General features: G+C 41.9%; 1 protein-coding gene across 1 annotated transcript in view; it reads right to left on the bottom strand.

Annotated features, from left to right (window-relative positions):
* The window catches only part of zswim5 (zinc finger, SWIM-type containing 5), a 63376-nt gene extending 47242 nt beyond the window's left edge, over nt 1-16134 (bottom strand). Inside the window, exon 1 of the mRNA XM_006802748.2 lies at nt 15532-16134. Within this exon, the coding sequence (XP_006802811.1) occupies nt 15532-16060 (529 nt within the window). The 5' untranslated portion in view covers nt 16061-16134. The remainder of the gene's footprint in view (nt 1-15531) is intronic.
* Nucleotides 16135-22934: the final 6800 nt, after the last annotated feature.

The following is a 22934-nucleotide window of genomic DNA, read 5'->3' as shown; positions in this document are numbered from 1 at the left end:
GGTAAAGGGGTGATAGTTCGTCACCACTGGCTCAATAAAGCTGGAGCTGTAGAAAAGTTCTCTTTATAATTACTCCAACACTGGTGAATTTTACCATCACAGCCTTTGTTAGGCTGATTGGAACCATGTAAAACAAGCAAAAACTAAAGCAGTCCGCATGCAGACACTTAATATTTGCATTACTGTATCTTCTAATTTTACAGATCCAGAAGCCAGCAGGTCTCTCTAGTAGCAATAACTGACACAGGAGCTGCAAGTGTCAGTCAAACGGCTACATGAGAGTCAGAAAAAATAATTAGAAACAAAATTAATGCCAGACTATGGTAATGGTAGTTCTAGGTGTTAGACTCTGGATTACATCAGCACGCTCAATGTTGACAAGTTCCAGTTTAAACAAAACTGTTTTTGGGGACACAACTTTGTAGAATAACTGATCAACAGAATAAATAAAAATTACATGTTTGCAAAGTGTGTGCAGCTGGAAAAATCAGACCAAAGGGCAGTTATGTTGTCAACCAATCAGCAGCAGTGTCTTCCTGGAAGCTCCATACACTAACAGACACAAGGAAGAGGAGAAAACTTGAAAAATATGAACTAGCTTTTTGGTGTTAGAAGCAGATGAGATAAGATACCATTTAATTGCTTCTTTCATAAGCTCAGCTTTAATCCCATTGTTACCGTGCTGGTGTTTCATCCTTCTGATAACACACAACACTTTAAGACACTCATTTACACACACACACACACACACACACACACACACACACACACACACACACACACACACACACACACACACACACACACACACACACACACACACACACACACACACACACACACACACACACACACACACAATATATATATGCATATATACACACACAAAGATGTCCTTTCTGCTGCTGTAGCAGAAAAAGTGCTTAGCATGCCACACACTCTCTTTTTTGTGGGGGGCAAACTTTAACTAGGTGAAAATTAGACTTTAAAATAATAATAAAAAAAAGTATACAGATCAGGCTTTGTGTGTGTCGAGAGGAACAGAGAGTAAAACGAATGGAGGGTTTCAGATACGGTGGATCTTTTCTTGGATTCAACACTATTCCCATCAAGGTCAAGACAAAGTAAAACCAAATAAACAACAGGAAGTAAGCAAAAACTAAAAAAGGCACACGCTAAACAACAACAAAAAAACAACAACAACAAAAAACAAAACCAAACACACGACCTGAGTTTACAGGACTCCAAGACTACCCACAGACAACACACTACCAGTGGACCCTGTGTGCACACAGTTACACCACATCACCACTGTGGGGTAAGGCAGCGGAGAAGGCACCCAATCCTATTACACCATGACAACTACTAGAAACCCTGCATTTACTGACAAATGCCCACATTTGTGTGTGTGTGCACACACGCACGCACACACACACACACACACACACACACACACACACACACACACACACACGCGCAGAGAGAGTGGACATTTAGTATCCTTTGTATGCCCCTGTGCTGGACAGTTTACTGTGCTGATGTGAGCTGACAGTTTAAGTGGCCTGGGTTCAAACATCTTGAGGCGATCATACAAAGGTAATGCTTCAAACAGCAAATGGATTCTGGGTAAAAACCCAGAATCCATTTCCTCATTACGTTAGCTGTAGAAATTTGTTTACAGCTGCTAAAGACTCTGATGCTGCCCATTTACTAGCACTCAGGCCTGTGTGTAGAAGTGTAAGGCCAAGAGGTAACTCACAGTAGTCTAGTGCTGCCCATGTTGTCACCCAGTTCTTTTCTGTAAACGACTGACCGTTACAATTTCAGCATTTCTTGTTTTTGCTTAGAAAATTTTTTTTTTTGGTGATTCCCAAAAAGATTGCAGCCACAGGCAAAACACCAGTATTTCTGTTTATTTACTGAGGAATAATGAAGATTTTGTGTATAGACTGTACATAAAAGATGGAAACTGCCACAGTAACTCATTAGCTTCTGGACTTTACATGCTAAAAACCACAATATTAGCATTTTGCTGTGGCCATGGCAGATTTTCGAACAACAGGTTACCTTATATAGATGAAGAGTGTAGTGTTAAGATATGAACTAGCATTAGTAAGGTTCGTTAGCTACATTAAAACACACACACACACACACACACACACAAATACAAGTTCATCTGTTAAAACAGACAAGTGAACCTCTTCAACCATGCAGCAATTCAAATTTATTTCAGTTTTATAATAATCAAGTATACCCTAAAACCTTCAGATTTTCTTCTTACAAATCTACAAATGACACACTGTAAAAGTACCCTGAAAGTACCTAAAGAAATTAAGTAACGTAAAGTTTTAAAGGTTCTCTTCCAATTGAGTTAGCTTGACTTATTATTTTTGATCAACTTCTACTATTTGGATATCAAGTACCTGCTACTTATAATAACATAATTTCATTTTACTAATTTATTTAAATTACATGACAGACATGTTTGGAATGTTTTGATTCCTGAGGTGAATTTGACACCAAACATAAAAGATATTAGTCTTCAGTCTGATATAACAACTGGAATGATTTCAATTCTGAAGAGGACAATGGAGTAAAAGTCAAATGTCTTTGTCTTAACATTATGCACAAAGTTTAACAGCTTGTTTTTTTTAGTTGTTTTATTTCTTACTGAAACATTACATAAACATTTATAAATGTGATTTCAAAGTTATGAATTTGCTGTAATTTATCCATTGGGCATTAAAAAAGCACTAATAGCAAACTTTAAAAACAGTCAAGTGAGCTTTTCATTTAGATTTTTTTATTTTTATTTTTTTCTAACACTTCACTAGTGAGGTTATTTCCTGTCAAATATGGAGGTCCGTCCACTCGGTTGCAGTTGTTCGTTTTTGAAATGTGAGCAGGCGGGATTGAAGATTCACTGAAAAGCTAGAGACATCAGTCTTAATGCGGCTGTCTTCATCACTGCTGACTGTGAAAATGTGTTACATTAAAGCATGCTCATTCAGTGGCACTGTTAGCTAAAAGTTAATAAGCTAACACAGCCACTTTACTAAATTAGCTGAGCGAGTTCACAGCTCAGCAGAGGTAGCCAAGACAGAAGTTTTTAAATTACGGACAATATGTTATTCTGAGGTTTTTTTTCTCCCCTTTTTTGATGCAATGCTCTCTGTAATATACAGACATTATGATGAAGTCTTTCAAATTTAAGGGGATGAAGTTAATGAAGATTTCAGAACTGATGAAAAAGCAGCAGGTCAAAACTTGGAGTAACTCCTACACTTGAACAAATATCACTGTATGGAGAAGAGCCAATAACTACCATTTCATCATAGTCAGTTTAAAATTAATTTACCTAAGTAGTTTGGCTGTATTGTATGATTACGATAATGAATTGGGAGAGGTGATTTGCTATAAAATGATCTTGTGAATTAGTGGATTAATGTGTGTTTATGCTTTTATTCATTCATGTCTGATGAGCCAGATCTGAGATGATGCAGTGGCCCTGGTTAAAATAATCCATGACAACGACCCAGTTCACCACCAGTCTGTGAAGTCTTGTTTGTTGTTGTTTTTGGACTACAAGAGATTTCTGATAGTCATTGTTTTGAATATGAATGTTAACCAAGCAGGTATTGAAAAAAAATAAATAACAGAACCAGGACATCGGTCTATGTACGGGAGTATGGGAGACAAATGAAAAGTTTGTAGTTACTTTTTGAATTTATTACACATTTTGCTTTTATTTTAGTCAAAAGGTACACGTCAAATATAATCAAAATATTGGAGTTCTGATAAGCATAAACTTTTAAGTTCATAAACTTAAAAAAAAATTAAGGCAACCAACAGCAGAACGTCTTTGGGTTTACAGTGTAGACAACTGCAGTGCCTTCATAGCATCCAGTTACACTGAACAAAAGCTAATGAATCAAATGCATTTAAGTTAGAGGGACAAAACAAAAACACACACTGTGTCTGGCTCGTCTCCTCCATCTTTGTTTGGGTGAGAAGGGGATTGAGACGGCTGGTTGGGGTGAGCAGGGTGTGTGAATAGGAGGTGTGTGTGTGAGTGAGAGAGAGAAAGAGGGTGAGAGGTCTCAGCTACACTGATCCTCACAGCTATTGACCACATTAATCATGTTGCATATAGAGGATGTGTGCGTGCGATTGTCCCTCCTGTCCCTGTGTGTTGCTGCACTTGACTGCTCCTATCAATTCAATTTCATTTCTCCCCTCCCTCCCTGCCTCTCCAAGCAGCCCCCACCCCACCACCACCAGTCTGTGAAGCCTGTAGTCTCCCTCTCTGTGTGTGATGGACTGCTGAGAGTCTAATGAGGTCCCTCCCTCCCCTTTGGCTTTTTTGTGACAGGAGTGTGTGTGAAGGGGGGGGGGGGGGGGGGGGCAGGGAGCCAGAGGTGACAGGTTGGTTATGTACTTTGTACATTTGCCTTTCAGCTCTCCTCTTCCTCCCTCCTGTCGCTTCTTCCTTGCTTCACACCTCCCCTCACCCCCTTTCCTTCCATTTCTCCCTTCATTACATCCCCTTCTACCCTCCCCATCCCCTCCACATTCATCTCATCCATCCCATCTCTGCCCAGACCCCCGTCCTCCTCCCCCTTCTCCTCCTCCACTCTCTGCAGTCGTCTTACCATTCATTTGTCGGTGAGACTGCGGCCTAATGGGCCATAGCAGGCCTTCCACAAAAGAAACCCACACAGAGTGCTGTTATTAGCAGATAGAGAGAGAAAGAGGAGGGAGGCAAATGGACAGGCGTAGAAAAGAGGGGAGGGGGAAACACAGCAGAACTGTGAACAGGAGAGGAAGAAAAAAAAGGTGGTGGTGGGGTAACTGGGGTGATTCATTTTAATGTGCTGTTCAATTAACAAGTGCTGAGGAGGCATCTTCTGCTCTCTGGCCTCATTTGACTGTGTCTGTGCGCTCTGGCAGTTAACTGACTGGCTTGTTTAGAGGAGCAGAGGCCAAATAGTGGAGCAATATGACCCAACAGCATTTACGCGGCACACTGACAGACATGCAGTGAGCGTTCAAAGCCTCTGCTTCTGCCCCAGGTACACAGCCACAGCAACGGTTTCAGTGCAGCATTAACACACAGAATTAAATTTGAAAAAACATCTGCATTAACGACATTGGGCTATGCACGTTTCCATAAAAGCATTTTATTTTGAGAGGATAAACTATGGGCTACACAGAGACAAATAGCAACAACACACATTTGTACCGATAGACAATTTACAGTCACTACTTAACATGCATGGCTTTGGACTGTAGGAGGAAGCCAGAGCACATGTAGACCCACACAGGGCCAGAACATGTAGACTCTACATAAATAAATGAAAAAAATAAATTAAAACCCATGATCATCTGTGATGTAGCAGTGCTATTCCAAGCACCACTGTTCTGCTTCAGATAATAATTTCTTTATTAACTGAGATTTACCTGTGATTTCTCGTTAAAACAAACACATTCATTTTTTATTTTTAATTTATGACAGTGTCACAACTGGCCATTTTGTTACTTTTGTGTACTCAGTTTGCTGTTAGTTTGTTTCAGTTTGCTGCGTTTGACAACGCAGAAAGTTTTACAAAGGAAAGCTTGCAATTGGGCAAGACAATTTTTTGGGGGGGATAAGTCTTGGCAGTAGTTTGGTGTTCTGGTCACACCGAGCGCAGGGGGGGGGGAGTCAGCCAGGCCCATTTACTAATGCACTCTGACAGTCTGAATCACCATAATAGGCAGCTTGGTCCCTGAGTGATACAATTATTTGTAGTTTTAGAACTAAGTGCTTCCTTTTAAAACCTTGTTGACACATATGGCAGGATGAAATAAGAAAAAGAAAAACCATGACCAGTCTTCAAAGCCTCAAATCATGTTAAGAGGTCAGCACTGATGAATTACATATCAACGGTTAACAGAAGGCCAGAAAATGTTTTCATGTGAAGGGAACAGAAAAGAACTATGGTGAGGAGGAGGACATCTGCAGGCCACAAGAACGCCAAGCGGTGCAAGAAGAAAGAGATCCGGCATGCTTGTTGACTTCCATTTCCCGAGATCAAAGTCTGAAAATGTATGGAAATAGTTTAGAATCCAGCTCTAATGGCTGTGTCTCACAACAGCCTCCTATGGGCCCCTTTCTGTCTTGCTGGCAGTTATAGCGCTGTTGTGAAGGGCTTTCAGTGCCTCTGAGACTGGAAATGCACATAGGATAGAGGCACTCGCTGCAATACACAGCTGTGTGTATTCAAAAGGAGGGTGGGTAAAAAAAACGAAAAAGAGGGCGATTATTATCTGTGCCTGAAATCTATGATCTACGAATGGCCATTCCAAGTGGAGACGGGCAGCACAACAAAGGGCCAAATACACTGCGTTGAAAAGAAAGATTGGAGCATTAGCATAGAGATCAAGAAACAGTCAGTCCTGGCTAACACAAAGTGAGGCGTAATGGGAGCAGAAAGAAGGAATTTTCTTTCACACTCAAAGCCAGCAGAGCGCTGTGCTCAGATCGCTACAGATGTGGAGCTCAAAAACATAAATCATATTACTTTAAAGGGGATTCCTTTCCAGCTGTTGCATTTTATATACGTGCAGTGCAAGTTTGCATTGTGGACTGTGCAAACCCAGAAGTGGCCACAGCTACAGAAACCTGTCAGTGTTAAAAACAAAACACACAAAAATAACAAACAAACCCTAATTTAATTGGCTCAAAGGATCCCAGATCTTGCAAACAGAATACACATATGTATGATATGGAGTATGATGGTAGAAAACTATACCACATCAGTCTTTCTATCAACAACCAAACCAACTGTATGGGGGTAAAAGGAAAAAAGGATGAAGGAAAAAACAACTCAAGAGGGAAAAAGACCAATTTATGGCCAATTTGCTAATACAAACACATTGTTTTCTTATGATTATAAACCTCCTTAGTCATCACCACAGCATTCTCAAAGCCATGACTAATATGGGAGTCATAATTCCACATAGTGTAGGTCTTCCGTTGATGGAGAAGCTAAGGAGAGGCAGTTGCTTTAGACTTCCAAAGAGCCAATGGAGAAAACTGTGTGCATAGGTCGAACCCTCAATGGCTGAACATGTGGTTCACTACGTAGAGAAAGAAGACAAAAAAAAAAAAAAAAGCCAAAACAGTATCGAAGAGAAACAAAAAGTGGCTAAAGTGGGCAATTAAAACAGTTTTTAAAGCAAACTGGAAGAACGATGACTCATATTGTTACGCTACAACTCACACTGACACGACCTAAAGTCATTTTGACTCATGTGAAATAGTTTGAACTATCCCTTTAAGCTTTGAAGGCAACAACATTCGTTTAAAAAAAAAAAAAAAAAAAAAAAGGGGGGGGGGGGGGGCACCTTAAATGAGAGTTCTGCTTGGTTGACTTCTATCCAACCATCAAGTAATCAATAGGAGGGCAGAGATGAAGAGAGGAATTCTGCCCGTTTCCCACAAAGTTAAAGACAGGAGGAAGGATAATGGGTTTGAGGTCAATATGATGAGAACATCTTTTAATCTGGGGTAACATTACTCTGTTCGCAATGCCTAAACTTGGGTTGGTGTGCATCCCAAAAAGAAAACTCAAAAAGGAATCCCATCCTCTTCAGACGGGTCTAAACTCAGGAGATTTATCTCATTCCCCCTTTAAACAATGCTACCTGTCAAAGCATTGGTTCCACACAGACATCCAGGATTTCCACTCCACGGGCATTACTTGTATTTTTAATGGAAATGTGTAACTTAATCTTATGTGGGAAGGTTATGAGCTTATTTGGGGGGGGGGGGGGGGGGGGGGGGGGGGAGAGAGAGAGAGAGAGAGAGAGAGAGAGAGAGAGAGAGAGAATTTCTGTTGCATGGGTGTAACAACCTGTTTGTAGGAGTGCATTCATTTCGGGTCTCCTTTGCATTTCAAATGACCCTTTACTCGCTGTCAGCCCATTTCTCTCCTTTCTCCCCAAAATTTGTTAGGCAATTACAACCAAACTAAGACATAAGTCCGGCCTGCAAGCATTAATCTTCCTTTTCAAGTTCAGCCTCTCTCAGAGACAGGGACAGAGGCCAAATGTGCACAAACAACCATAGTAAACATACGCTTGTGCACATACAAAAAGCCAATAAAGGACAGGTGTGGAACAGTGCAATAACTGAATACAGCAAGCCGCCAGCTTCAAGAGCTAAAAAAACAAAACAAAAACAGGACAAGGCCACCATTGATCTCTGCTGATAATTGCACACCCATCTAAGGTAAAAGCACTAAAAGCTAGGTAGGAGAAAAACACACAGGATAGGGAAGCATGAGAACAGGACAGAAGCAGTAAAAATGTGTTTGCACTGCATTTTATTTTACACAAACACACACACACACACACACACACACACACACACACACACACATGTTGGTACTGTGACAAAAAGGTAAGAAAGGAGCCGTTGTTGAGGGACAGAGCAGAGCAAACAATACCAACGGCAAAGAATGCCAATCTTTTTTGCTACCTACTGCAAACATGTCCTGAGTGGAAACAGCAAAGTAAGAAATCACAGTTAAAAAAAACAAAAAAAGTTCAAGTGGCATTTTTAGTGGTTCTTTGTGTTTAAAGTGAGGCCCATTTATTCTGGTTACAGTGTAACAAAGCTGGTTGTAGCCATTCTCTCATTAAAGTGTTTCCATTAACTGTTCATTGCTCTGATCCTTACAGAGAAACATGTCTCCTGGGCAAACTTTTGACTCACGCATGTCTGAAACACACTAGTTTGTGCAATACGCTTTTAATTTATGTATAAAAGCAAACCTGGGAACCAGCACCACCACAAGAACACAGCCAACCCCTCTGTTTTCTCAAAAGAATTCATGATATTGCACAAAAAAAAAAATTAACTAAGTAATTGTGTATAACACATGAAACATGCCCCGCCCCACAGGAAGAAAAAAATAAAATAAACAAAAACAAAAATAACAAGTACAAGTGCAAGGACACTGAGATGTCAAGGAGCTTTCAATGTCTTCTCTGACTGCAAGAGCACCCTTCCTGTGTGTCAGATGTAAACCGGGTGTCCACTACATCTTTAGTAAGGGCTGAGCACGAATGCATGTACACATTAACAGTTGCTGACAATGAACACAAAGCCATGGAGATCATGTTGAACCCTTACGCAGGTATAATAGTTGCAACATCTTTTTAATTGCTGCATGTGCTATAATTGCTATTGTTAGACAATCCCTCACGTAAAGAACTGCTCTAACTTCCAGTCATTTTCTCCTCATTCTTGCTGGTTTTCATGTGGTGCCTTGACAACACATTGCATGTGAACAGCATGAACGGCTCGACACTAACATTTCAAAACCATGTGCTAAATCAAGAAAAGAAAGTAGCACTGGATCAGCTGTTTAAGTGAAAAGTGTAGAGCACTTGGCAACAACAGTGAGACAAAAGAAGGGGTGGGTTAATACTTCCCTCTATTCTGCTTCCATCATTCCTTTCGTGCCTTAAATGTAATGTACAAATAGTGGAGGAAGCTCTCAAAGAACAACAAGCTTTGATTAATGATTTTATGTAATCAGGACATGCTCTCTCTGTCTCACACAGACACACACACACACACACACGTACAGGTGGCTGGCCCTTTGATGAGTACAACAACAGAGAGTCCTCCTAATGGCCTCATCTTTCACGAGTCTCTCCAAGAGCTAATAAGAGTGCGGGGACGATTTGTCTTACCGATTTTCCCTTTTCAAGTGTGGCAGGCGTGGAATTAATTACACTGATTAAATATTGTCCGTCTGATTTTTAGCTCTTCCCCAATGCATTGAGTAGCAAATAGCCAACTGGCTAAAGTTTGGGCTCAGTCAAATAAATCTACAACAAAACGCATATGACGGGAAAGAAAATCCTTCTTTTTCTACAGTCACCACTGCAGTGCAGGCCAAAGCACTTCACATGAGAGGGATGATGAGCATTTAAATAAGAACTTTGGGATATTTAAAAAACAAAAAAGACTTTCGCCTGGGAGATGAGGGTTTGAGCCCCTGTGGGTCCAGTATTTTTATTTTTTTTTAATCATTTGATGAGTTCCCTTTTTCATGCAGTTTTGTTTTCATTAGCAGTTTCATTGAACCTTCCTTTGGTTAATTAAATGGGGTCACCATGGTGGAAGTACCGACATCGGATTTAGACAACTTTTTTTCCACTTTTTAAGTGCCCTTCCCATTGAAACCCTCATTACTAATGTTAAGGAAAAGCTTGTGTTTTTTGTTAAACTAGAGCCCTAGACAATGTTTATCGCAAGTCTTGCTCATTCCAAATGGCAGACAATGACAGTAAGAGCAGGAATTTCGCATTCATTCTTTCCGCAATCAACTGACCAGTACTACCCTTTTTCTTCTTTGGTGATGTTCTGTGATATGAGAGGGGTGAGAAAAGGGCAAAAAAGAAGAAATGAGGACAGACTGGTTGGTCAGGGTTTCATGTTACAGCAAGATAATGACCCAAAACAGTTTAACTAAAGGCTTTAAATGCTGGCTGACCAGCACCATAGCCAGACATAAATCCCATCAAACTGGGGTCAGAACAGGACAGAAAGTGGGAATGAAAAGGAAAAGAAAAGTGAAACAACCGTGGGAAAGTCTGCAGAGAAAACTTTATTTAAACTTCCATAGCAGGAAGAATGCCACAAGCCTGTACGGCTGATGAATGAGTCATCCTTTCAAGCTACAATAATACAAAGAATTTCAGCAACAACTTCAAGTTTATAACAGTTTAAAATCGTCAAACCAGTAGTGTGCATAAAACAAATGTGAAATGTCCTTAGAACAAGACTCAAAAGTGCTGGGAAGCAGTATGTGAAGGACATTATAGCAAGCATTTGAAGTTTTAGATTTGGACACAATCACTGAAAATATACATAGAGTCATCATCACTGGGACAGACTATTAGCAGATCCCACACCATTCCATGTACTGGGGTCTATGGTTTACTCATGATTAGCCAAAACATGAGTCAACATCCCGACACAGCAGAAAGAAACACCGCTGAGTCGCAACCCCAGATCATCATCATCATCATCATCAAATGTATGACCTCTTTCTTACTCAGTCATAACTGACTCTTTCCAGCTTGTCCCAAAAGTTGCAGAAAACTGTGTGTGTGTGTGTATTGGGGGGGAGGGGGGGGGGTTGCAAAAGAGATTAAAGAGCCTGATAAATGGAAAACACATGGAGTTTTATGAAAAACAAAAGAACAGTAAAGACAGAGTGCTCATGGAGATCTGGAAGGAGAGATGAAAAGCGAGAGGTGTGAGCGGACTCGGGGCCTGAGACTCGAATCTGGAAGAAAGATGGGAGATGAGGCAAGCGAAGGATGAGCTCACCAACCCCAGTCTTTTATCGCAACGTGTTCTTGAGAAATCCAAGAGCAGGTTTACACCAGAGGTTCGCAAGCTCTTCTACAACAACGAACCCCACAGCCATTCTGCCAGGAAATGACATCTGTGGAAATACTGGCAGGACACACACGCTCTCCAAAATGAAGAGCACGAACTGTACAATGACAAGTACAACATAAATATAGAATTTTTTTTAACATTTTCATTTCTATAGAAATACTAGAACCAAACATTTGGGACCTACATGAACAAAAAGCAAGTGAAAATTTTTGGCCACTGCAGACATGTCGAGTGCAGACATATTAAGGGTTAAATGCTGCCTAAACAGTGACGGACAAATATCATCTTCCTGACCACAGAACAAGTAAAGGAACACAAAACAGAGCCAACTTTTCCGTCAAGTATCGACTTTTGGTTCTTCAATAACGGTTTTCAGTCCACTGGCTGTCAGTCCCTACACTTTAATCCTGTTCAACTTTGCTGCCGAGCTTTGTCAGAGTCACCGGTGCTTGAAAAGGCGTCGGAGACCCATTACAGCTTTATGTAACGTCACGGAGACAGCGATGTGCACACACATACTACTAAGCACCCCCCCTTCCACATACACACCACACAAACACCCCCTTTCTGTGAACAAGGAGTTTTTCTACAGCTGGGTAACAAAGCATGACCCAATAATCCCAAAGCTTGACTCAAAGCTAAAGAAGCCCCCTCCCTCCCAAACACACACACACACACACGCGTTCCCCTCCCTCCACTTATATCCCTTCCTCCCGCTCTCTGAGGACTTTATAAAGGCTGTGGCATGGGGGCTTCAGGGCGACTGTGCAGTGTACGAAAGGGGGGGTTACAAAAACAAGCATGCTTTGCTTTGATTATTGAAATTATGACTTGGAGCAAGGAATACATTATTATAAACACATGGGCCAATGAGATGTTGATGAGCTCACGTCCCTTCAATCCATCACTATTACTATTAAATGAGGCTCTTCCACAAAAGCCCTTTACTCGTAGTGTACTTTTGGGGGGGGGGGGGGCTACTAGGGAACAATACCAGCCATTTCATTTCTAAATGGTCAATGCATCAATCAATGGGTGTCTTTGGCAATAAAGGTTATCACTTTCAACTGAAGAGATCCTTTTTTCCCTCCCCTTCTCTCCTCATTTCATTATTGCGCTCATCAGTCGAGGGGCCGTTACATTACGCAAGCTGATAAAGCAATAAAAGCCCAGCAGCTAGAGGCAAGGGAGCAGCAAAACACCATGTCCGCTGAATATTGCCGTGTCCCAATAATTATTACCTGAGAACACAAGAACCACTTGAGAGATCGCTCTAGGCGCACCAATTCTGAGAAACATGGGGCAAAAAAGTCAAAAGATGAGCAGGAGATTAAAGGAATAGGAGCTCCTGCTGTGCTTGTAATAGCTGTGAGGAACAACAAATATAATAAATACAAATAAAACTGCATATCTCGTGATGGTTTAGCTTGTGGGCTCATCACATCTGTGCTTCAAAAAACAAAAACAAAAGAAAATAAAATAGATTACACTTTAAATGCACTTAATTTCCATAAAAGAGCCCAAATCTGGTGACCCAGGCAAACAGCTGACTCAGCTCTAGAAAAGTCAAACGCAGACACGAGGCTGCACGGCTGCAGCACAGCCTCACCCTTCACATAAAAAACACCCAACTGAATTACTTTGTTTTGGTGTACAAATAGTAGCTCAGGGTATGTTCTGAACCATTAATATGCAAACCACGCGGTTCAGAAACTGAATAGCAGTTCCAGACTGCAATTCCCCGATACACCTTTCCTCCCCCCCCTTTTCCCCTCCAAGCCATGCAACATCAACATGCATGTGTCAGCACGCAGCTCCTAATCACTCACCAGCAAGTTGCTATTACAGAATACATGAGCCACGTCCATCTCCCTTTCCTATAAAACACAAAAACAAGTACGACCACTATAAGTGGCATTTAGAAACACGCCACGCATCGGGCCAAAGCAAGCTCTTGAAACTTGCACATTTTTTGCGGCTGTGCAACGTGATCCTTAACTATTGTGTGTGAGCCAGCCCAACCTATCCAAACCTAGCTGTGAAAAACAACCCGAAGACAATTGTACTCCTGTTAAGTCAGTCAGCAAAAAAACCCAACAAAAAAACAAAAAAAAAACTTCCACAGTTACCGGTTCCCATGCTCCACACAGTGACGAGCAAGCCGAGTCTTATCTTGATGTCACGCAGCTATTTGGCCCCAGTCTTGTGTTTTGTTGACAGAAAGACAAAACCATGTGCCTGCCTGCCTTGACTGACCTTGGGAGGGGGAGGCTGGGTAAGAGGAGGAGGAGGATGGAAACGATTCGCCATGGAGCCAGGTAAGACTTAGTAAGGTGTTGTGTTATGGGAATGTACTCTTTGTTTTGACTGTTGAACTTTCAAAACTCAAGTTTATACCAACAAAATTCACAGTTACTGTAATTGTACTCTGTAGTTGCAGACGGTAGACCTGACAGGATCCCCTTCACTCCCTTCTACCCAGACTTTCACCTCAGTGGTTGTGTTTATAATGGCAGGAAGTGATAAAATAGGTCATCACTCAGAACTTACACCTTTAACTCAAGACTGCGGTTTGCTGACAATCTTTGCAAAAGCGCACACTTCGAATCCCTGAGGTGAGACCAGCCTCTGGGTCCTCAACTCTCTTTGGAAGAAAAAAAAGAAACTTATCAAAGCAGACTGCATCCAGCTTCAGATTTCATTTAGTTCAATGAGCATTTATGAAATGCAATTAGATACAGCAGTCAGCAAGAAAAGAAGCAGCCAAACAGTTTGTAGCTTTCACCCCCCCTACCCCCATACCTTGGAGCAACATGAAACCCAGACAAGCTTCAGTGGCTCTCACACCATATGGCCTAAGAAAAATCCTTGCAGTTACCATAAACGACTTTTTTCAACATTATCCATCGGCTTCATCGGATCAATTTCCCCAATGTTCAAGCTCAAATTCGTGGCCGTGCACGAGAACCTATGAAAAATCTGAGTGGAGATGGATGCTTTGCGGAATGGCCCTTTGTTTGGAAACAGCCTTCTCTGCAGCGCTGGCAATGCGAGACGCTTATCGATCATATCAACTGGAAACCTTTTGTGTTGCGCGCGACTGCGAGGCTGCGGGCAAACGGCATCGGTAATAACGAAAATTAATGCCGTACTGCGTCTGCTATTAAGGTTCTCTTTAATTAGAGAAACTACAAAAATACTCCCAACGTGGATTTTTATTATTCCACGCTGGTGGCGTCGGAGCTCTTTGTCCGGTCCGAGCAGCAGCCGCAAATAAACAAAAAGCAGTAGGGGGATTTTTCCCCGGATTAACGCTGGATTAATCATAGTAAGAGACCCAATAACCGTCTTTGTTCCTTATTTAAGCCACCCTCAACCAGTGTTGCGTTGAGTAGGAAAAACAAAAGAAAAAAAAACTTCTGCAATGGGGAATGAGGGGGGAAAATGATAAAGCCCAGACGCTATAACGTTGGGTCCTTTTGTATCCGCGTCTGTCAAGCCCTCCTCCTCCGCCTGTCTCACGACTCCAGCCACCTCCGGCCGTCGACGCTGACCCTCGCAGAGGCAGAAAAGTGCTCATAGTTGGCAAGACATGGCTTCCGCTTTTTTTCTTTTGAAAAGAAAAGAGGCAAGTTGAAGCTTTAAGCTAAACAACGCTGGGTAAAGTGGCAGTAGCCAGCGGTACAGCTACAGAGTAACGCAATAGGAAGCCCTTTAATTTTTAAACAGCAGCTGGTCGGCTAACCTAGCAAGCGCCCCTTTTCCTACGCTTCCCTTTTTCATTTGGGTCCCACAAACCAAAAAAGCGTTAAATTCGACAACAAATGCCTCAGTACGATTGAAACGAAGTAAAAAACACGAAGAGAACCGTGTGTAGTTTTATGTGCGCTGAAAAGAGGCGCTTTGCATACTTTCCGCGACAGCAGCAAAAACTTCCATCAATCATCCGCCGTAAAAGGTCCAAGAGCAGCCGCAGCGGAGACTCGAAAAAAAAACAAAACAGTCCAGTGTGTTTATGCCAGGCAGCTTTTGCTTCGGTTAGACAGAAATATTCCACTTACCGACTTGTAAAACGTTTTCCACACAACCGGTTTCTAGCAGTCTGATACCCCGACGGAAAGGCAGTCCGTCTCCCGTCCCCACTGCCCCGGCTGCCCCAACGGTAGCTGTTGTACCGGCGGCAGATCCTCCACCGCCACCGGCGGTTGTAGCTCCGGAACCAGCACCCCCAGCCCCACCGGGAGTCGCCGACGGACCTTCCTCCCCGGCGACTCGGCACTGAAACGAAGAGTACATGCATATCTCCTTTTCGTTGCGGGGGAAAGACCAGTAGACGATGCGGCGCTGGACGGGCTCCGGGATCCGTTCGAAGCGCTCCTCTACTCTCTCGAAGGCCCACTTTTCCGCTACTGCTTTAGCAGCGCAGTCCAGAAGAGACTCGGGAGAACGATACCGGGAGCTGGGCAACCCGCTGCCGTGGCCGGGCCCCGGCCCGGGACCTCGGGGTGCTGGGCGAAGGCAGGGTCGCTTGCTGGCCGGTGGTACCGAAAGAAGAGGATGAGGCGACTGTTCTCTGCGTCCTTCCGCCATGGTGAGCCGATCAACACTGACGAGACGGACGGTGTGCGGACACCGAGCAGCAGCAGGAAGCCAACAACTCTCACACACACATACACACACTAAGCTCTCTGTGCTCCCAGAGCACTCTAAATAGGGGCTCGTGTCAAACTAGCAAGTATTTCAGGCAGAGCTTCCGGTCACAGCTGTCAAAATAAAACACGTATGCGAACGAGAGAAGCTGCCCTTTTAAGTCATAACACGGACCTGACGCTGTGAATTTCCATCAAAATTAGGCTCTTGTGATCTGATATCAATGAGACATTTCTCAAGGTCTCTTACGCCTACTTTCCAGCTGAAAAATACCACAATGAGCTCATATTTAGATTAAAACGTCACAAACGGTGAGGGGATGCCTGGATCTGTCTACCCATCGGATAGCGGCTGTAAAAGCAATTTTGGCAAATTCAGCTTTGTTTAGCTTAACTCATGTTTGTCATTCTGATTTCCCAAAGTGACATCAGGTCAAGACCTGAAAGTTCGTTGCACACACGCCATTCATTCAAGTATTAATTATCTAGGTCTTATTCTGACACATCAGTTCCAAAGACTGGTGTCATAAATTTACCCTTAGTATCAGTTATTATAGTATATTATCAAAACTAAGTTAAATAACACATTTATTGATGTAATATAACCACTAAACAATGACAGCTTTTTTACCTTTTATCATTAATATTTAACTTAGCTAGCGGCCTTTCCTCAAAAGCTTTTGTTATTTCTTTCTGATTCATAACATAGAAACATTTTCCACATGCTTAAGAATTAGAAGATTGCTTTGGAGGTAGCAGTCTGACAGTCAGTAATGATACCTTATTTAGGTGCTTCTAGTTCCTCAGCTTCTCTGGCCTCTTTTAAACTTTTTAAGCTGTAGTTCTTTCAAGGTCCTTGAACTCTCCACTGCTGGTGTTATTTTATTCCATCCTACTGATATGTTGGTAGTTGCGCCTCATTCCCTTTTGTCTCTGCATGTGTTCCAGAGTTGTAGAAACTTTGCTTAGCTGCCTTTCATTTCTCTCCTCTCAGATAAAGCTCCCGTAGGATGTATAAAGGCTTGCAGAGGTAAATATTCGTCCTATTCTCAGTTAAGAAGTCAATGCTGACATTGCCTCTGAATTTGAAAATGCAGTGTCTTTTGGTCTTTTATTTTAAAACTCAAAACTCTGGATTTCCTGTCATTTTCCTGGTAAGTTTGTGTGACTTGATCCAGTTTAGCTGGCACAGAGGGCAACAGAGCCTGGAGAGAGAGAGAAGGATTGATTACAGGTAGAGAATGCTGCGCATCATTAATCAGCACAATGACAAGAAAACAGCTTAGACTCATGTCCCAAACCTGCTGTCTTGCTTTCAGACAGTAATTATACAAATGACTGCAAATACACACACGGAGGAAGAGAATAAAACAACAGTAATAAGTCATATGGATGACTTACATACATGCAATACTCACTGAAGTTTGGCTTTGATATTTCTTATAACTGTGAAAATACATGACTATTAACTGTTCAGTCTCTTCCTTCCCTCTTTCTTTTCAAACCACAGCACGCTCCTTGATGTGAGCATTTTCCACCAGTGGAGAAAGCGATTTCAGCTTCTCCACATGAATAACAAAGTTGCCGTTTTGCTAATTAAAGTCACAGTGTTATGTGTCCCATAAATATCAATTACCGCCGATCAGCAAATACACATTCATTTGAATGGGTCCAGCATGCAGTTGCGAGTGTGCCTCCCACAGCAGGACACAAAGGGTTTAAACTAATACTCTGGCTAATGCTCATTTCACATCACAATGGAGCCTGCTGCTCATTTACCTGAGGCTATACCTGGATGTTAAGGACTTTAAAAGGCACGCAGTGGGGCTTATATCTTCATCGCGGCATCATTTTTGAGAACAATAACAGGAATGAATGCTTGTCATTTTTCTGTCTGTGCCTTAAGCAGAACTTGTGGGTCTGTTCGTGCAGTTATTGTTTTTGTGTATGGAGTTCCTTGTGAGATCGTAGCAGATGGCTGATGCTAAATATGAGTATGACTTTAGACAAAACCACTCTTTGCCTTACACCGTTGTGAATATTATTTATATTTAACTTGAGCTTTATAGTCTCGTGGTCTATACCCCACAAGCAAAGCACTCCCCTGTGGGAGACATGAATCCCTTGAGAGTTTCTTAAAAAAATCTGCCAAATAAAATATGCTCGGCTACCTGCTGTTGTGAATAAAGGATCAGCCAAAATTAGCTACATTTTTCTGAATTCTGAATGTCTGATATGAGACAAGAAAAAGCAACAGTTGGATGCAGTCAGTTTTTGACCTCTGACATCTCCCTTGTTTGTTTAAGAGTGTTTTGCACGTCTGTGAATCACACTAAAAGTATGTGCATATGTCCTGCGAGATTATCAGCTCGGTAAGTGACGCAGGCTGGCCATCCTGGGAAGCAGCTGTATTGATAAAACCACTTTTGAAAGTCGCTCTTATAGAGTTTTTAATGAGTAAAAGCAAAGACAGGCACAAGATACAGGCTAAAATAGACTTTTTTCTTTGTATTTTTTTTATTTCTTTGTTTCAGCTTTCCTTTCATGTGACATATTTATATTCTTGTGACAAAGATCAACAATAGGTTGGTTTATCTTGTCTAGCCAACAGCACAACAGCACCAAATGAAGCCATTTTCTCGTAACCTTTGGCAGACACATGCTTTTATTCACTTTTACTATGATCACTGTAAGAACATTCTCGCTTTCATGTTGTTGAGTCTTTAGTCATTCTTCCTCTGACCGATCTCTTTATGCCAATAGCTATACAACATGTATAGTTTGAGAAGGATGAGATTTGGGACGTTTCTCATTGAATGCATACATGTCTCTCATGAGTTATTGTGACTGAAATGCAGAATGCTTTACGGAAGAGAGAACGTGCCAGAGTTACTCAACAAAGATGCACACAGAGATGTAGTTCAATCAGCTTCCCCAGTGAATAACAAGCCCTGCAGAATTACAATGAAAATACAAAAAAATGACACATTAGATAACCCTTTCAGATTCTGCAGTGGTCCTCATGATCAATGTGGGTCTGATGCAGGTTGATTTTTTCCATGATTGGGGGTACATGAGTGCATAAATGCTTAGATTTGAAGCCAATTCTGTTTCAATGCTTGAGGGATGCTTTGATTTGAGTTTTGGATAATTGCACAAAACAGACAAAGCTGAATTTCATCAAGCTCTGTGAACTTGGAGTGTAGAAAAACCCTTTCAGGTTAGGTGTGGCTGCCTTTTTTTTTTAAACGTTCAAGATCAGACACAGACGTTTACTTCCTGAGTTGCTGAAATGTTTCATAATGTACTTGTATAAGAAAATACCTACCAGGTATTGCTGCTCCTTACAAAGGAGACACATCATCAAGTATTGATGCCATCAGCTTTTCATTCCCCAGGTGGAGAAGTGGAGGTAACTTGGGATCTTGTCCGCAAGTGGAGGGGCGAGAAGAGTGGAACTCTTCCTTATTAGCAGATGGTTTAGTGCAACATCTCTAGTGAAATCGATGCTTAAGGAGCCCTTTGAGGTAAAGAGAGCCGAGTGTTAATTCAAAGCTGTTGGTGTACTGGTAGATCCCCGTTACCACCAACACCTGTGGCCATAAGCTGGAGTGACTGAAAGAATAAGCAGTCATAAATGTTTCCCTGAAGGCCGTCTTGGCTCATCTTTAGGGAGAGAGTGAGGAGTTGAGGTGATGTAGTGTGGGCATCTGTATCCTCGATGACTCCTAGATGAGGTGTTTTTCGACAGATTCAACCACGAGGAGATGCCAGGGATGAGACAAAGCATCTCAGAACAACCGGAGCTGAGGGAAAGGGAGGTCTGGGCACCTCTGTTTTTAATGCGCCCCCCCCACAACCCAAACCTGGATAAGCTGTAGAAAATGGATTGGCAGATGGATTAGTTTCACAATACAGGAAGGCTGTAGAGTACTCAGGCTGGATCCACATCTTATGCAAACTACCAGTTCCCAGCAGTCCGGCATGAATGGCTTGAAAACCGGTTGAACACGCACCAATATCTGCTGTTCAAAAGTGGCGTTTACTCACACCACAGAAACTAAAGCAAGAACAGAATTTCAATCCTCAAATGAAGACTTGCCATCAATTTTGTTTCTTCACAAGCATCATAATATGCATGGATCCAATAAATGAAAGATTGAAAAACAAAAACCACCTCGTGTCATTTTAATTAGATTCATTTTCACTCCTGACAAAGTACCTTATATTAGAAAGCAAAGAGAACTCGGCACACATGGATAGTTTTGGTGCTGATGTCAGTAGACTGATTGTATTACCTCAGAGGCTGGGAGGAATTTAGTGCTCTTTGGGTGGAAAAAGTGGTTATTTTGTAATTATGGGGAAAAATAAGAAGACAAGCCTCAGGCACTCAGAATAACCGTGTCCATTAACTTATAATTACAAGTCGCTAAATGAAACAAAACCACCTTAATAGATTTTTGGATAGCCGTGTCTCCCATTTATTTCTACCAAATACATATAACTATTGTTCCTCACTGACCTTGCACGGGTAGTTATACTTCCTCATTTTCACAATAACTGACAATTGCACAGGCAGAGAAAATGTTTCATCAGCCTGGGATGAAGCCAATCCACACATAATGGCTGCTAAAATGCCTGATGAATGGATGCCATGGTCAAAATTAAGCAGATGATCTGCTCTGAAGTTGACTCTTTGGAGATGTGGGAGAGACATTAGTCACTGAGCACGGAGACAATATCCAGATCTGTGCCTCTCTGTGTATCCCCTTCCCTCTTTTAAAGACTGCTTTTTGGCGTGCAATTATATTGAACAATAGGCCGAAGCCAATGGAGGATGCGGCCCGTTACCATGGAAATGATGATGATGGATTTGTAGATAGACAGAACAGGTAATTGGAAAAAGATTGATGGGTGACAGGGTGAAACAGAGAGATAGAAAGGGATGGAAAGAGAGAAAGAGAGAAGGATAAATTACCAAAGCAGCAGTGGGAGGAGAGAAAGTCCTATTACACCCTATCTTTCTGGGATTTACAATTATATAATGATGCTTCCGCTCTCATCAAGTCAATAGGCAATCATTCTTTTTTGCTCTTGCAGTCACTCCCACTCCTCTCTTTCTTCCCCTTGTATTAGCCCTTCTTTCCCCCCAGTATTCTGTTTTCTGTCTGTCTGCTCTTCTCACTATTTCTCCCTCCTGACTCCAAAGAGAAAAGTGGATCCATTGTGTATCATTCTCAATATCGCTCGGTTCGGGAAAGTGCTGTAAAGGGTTTGAGACATCACATGTACAGATGCAGGCAGCGTCCAGGGAATGTAAAGGCGCAGAGTGTCTGTAATGACAGGTTTGCAGTTATTGTGGAGGAGCCTCGCTCGAGGTTTGAGAGGCTGGTTTATGACTGGAAGGTCAATTCTCATCTTAAAATGATTAAAAAAACAAAAAAACCAAACAAACATGCTTTCAACCTACCCGTGAGCAAGGCAGTGAACTTTGTGTTTCTGACTCACCATGCGCACTAAGACTGTACATAAAAGAGAGAAGGAGCCACCATAGCATTATCATTTGTTTGAAGCCTGAAGACGAGTGTCTCTGCTGTTGCCATCCACAAAAAAAATTATGTATCAAGGGTGGGGGTGGTGGGGTGGATCTGACTGTGAAATCACACACTCATTGGCTAATGACTCGTGATTGAAAATTCATTAGCCAGTGAGTCTGTGGTTTCACAGCTAATCCTCCATTTTGAAACATAGTATAGCCAAGATTTACGAGATCCATCTATCTATCTATCTATCTATCTATCTATCTATCTATCTATCTATGTGTGTGTGTGTGTGTGTGTGTGCGCGCGCACACACACACACACACACACTAAGCAGTGATTGGCCTGAACTTCCTTCTCTAGCTGACTTGTACTTTGATTGCACTCACATGTGGACACATATTTATCCTGCTACACCACAGATGAGCAGTTGTTTTTATAGTTTTCTGCTTTCTTTTCCGCACAACAGAAGCAGGTGCAATTAATGTCCTTGCAAATGAATGACATTACAGAGGTCAGGGCAAAAAGGTATTCTACTTTTGGGGTCCAAAAATCTATTTGCAATCACAGCTATTGCTGTCTGATGGCCTTCCAGAGAATGCAGGGTTAAGACACTTCTGCACTGTCTTCATTTTTTATGACCTGCAAGCTTCAGTTTAGGCAGCTGCATAGTGTAGTAGTAAGACTACAGGCTTTTGGAGCAGGAGTCGCAAGTTCGATTCCCCCAAGGTATCCAGTAAGGGTCCCGACCAGACCCCCCCATGCTGAAACCAAGCCCTAGCTATGTCTGCAGCTTGGACACAAGTATTTCATCACATGTTGTACTCTGTATGATTGTGTATGTGACAAATAAAGTTTGTATGTCCACATTTCATACTGTCTACAGAATCGAAGCAGATTGTCTCACTTTCAGAGAAAGCCTCATTTGGCCATTCTTTAGCTATTAAAATACAGAATTTTAGTAATGCCAGCTTTGCCACAGAGTTTTCCACAAAAAAGGCCCAACATCTCAACTACATCCAAACACAATACATAAATACATACATGTTTCCAATTTAAACTGCTCACACATACATATGTGTACATTTTCTCATATATCATCTAGATATTCCTTTGATTTCATATACAATCCCAGCAGGCATACGCTGCTTTGACACCAATGCTGTGTAGCTTACAATCGGCCTACACACTAACATATGCACTCTCTCAGGTAGAATAGTCATGTTCTGAAGAGTGAGGGAAAAATAGATAGAAATAGATCAGTGTAGCCAGGGA

This window comes from Neolamprologus brichardi, chromosome 18 (assembly GCF_056152115.1).
Source record: "Neolamprologus brichardi isolate AB-2024 chromosome 18, ASM5615211v1, whole genome shotgun sequence".
Lineage (NCBI taxonomy): Eukaryota > Metazoa > Chordata > Actinopteri > Cichliformes > Cichlidae > Neolamprologus > Neolamprologus brichardi.
This window is presented reverse-complemented; position numbering and strand designations above follow the sequence as displayed.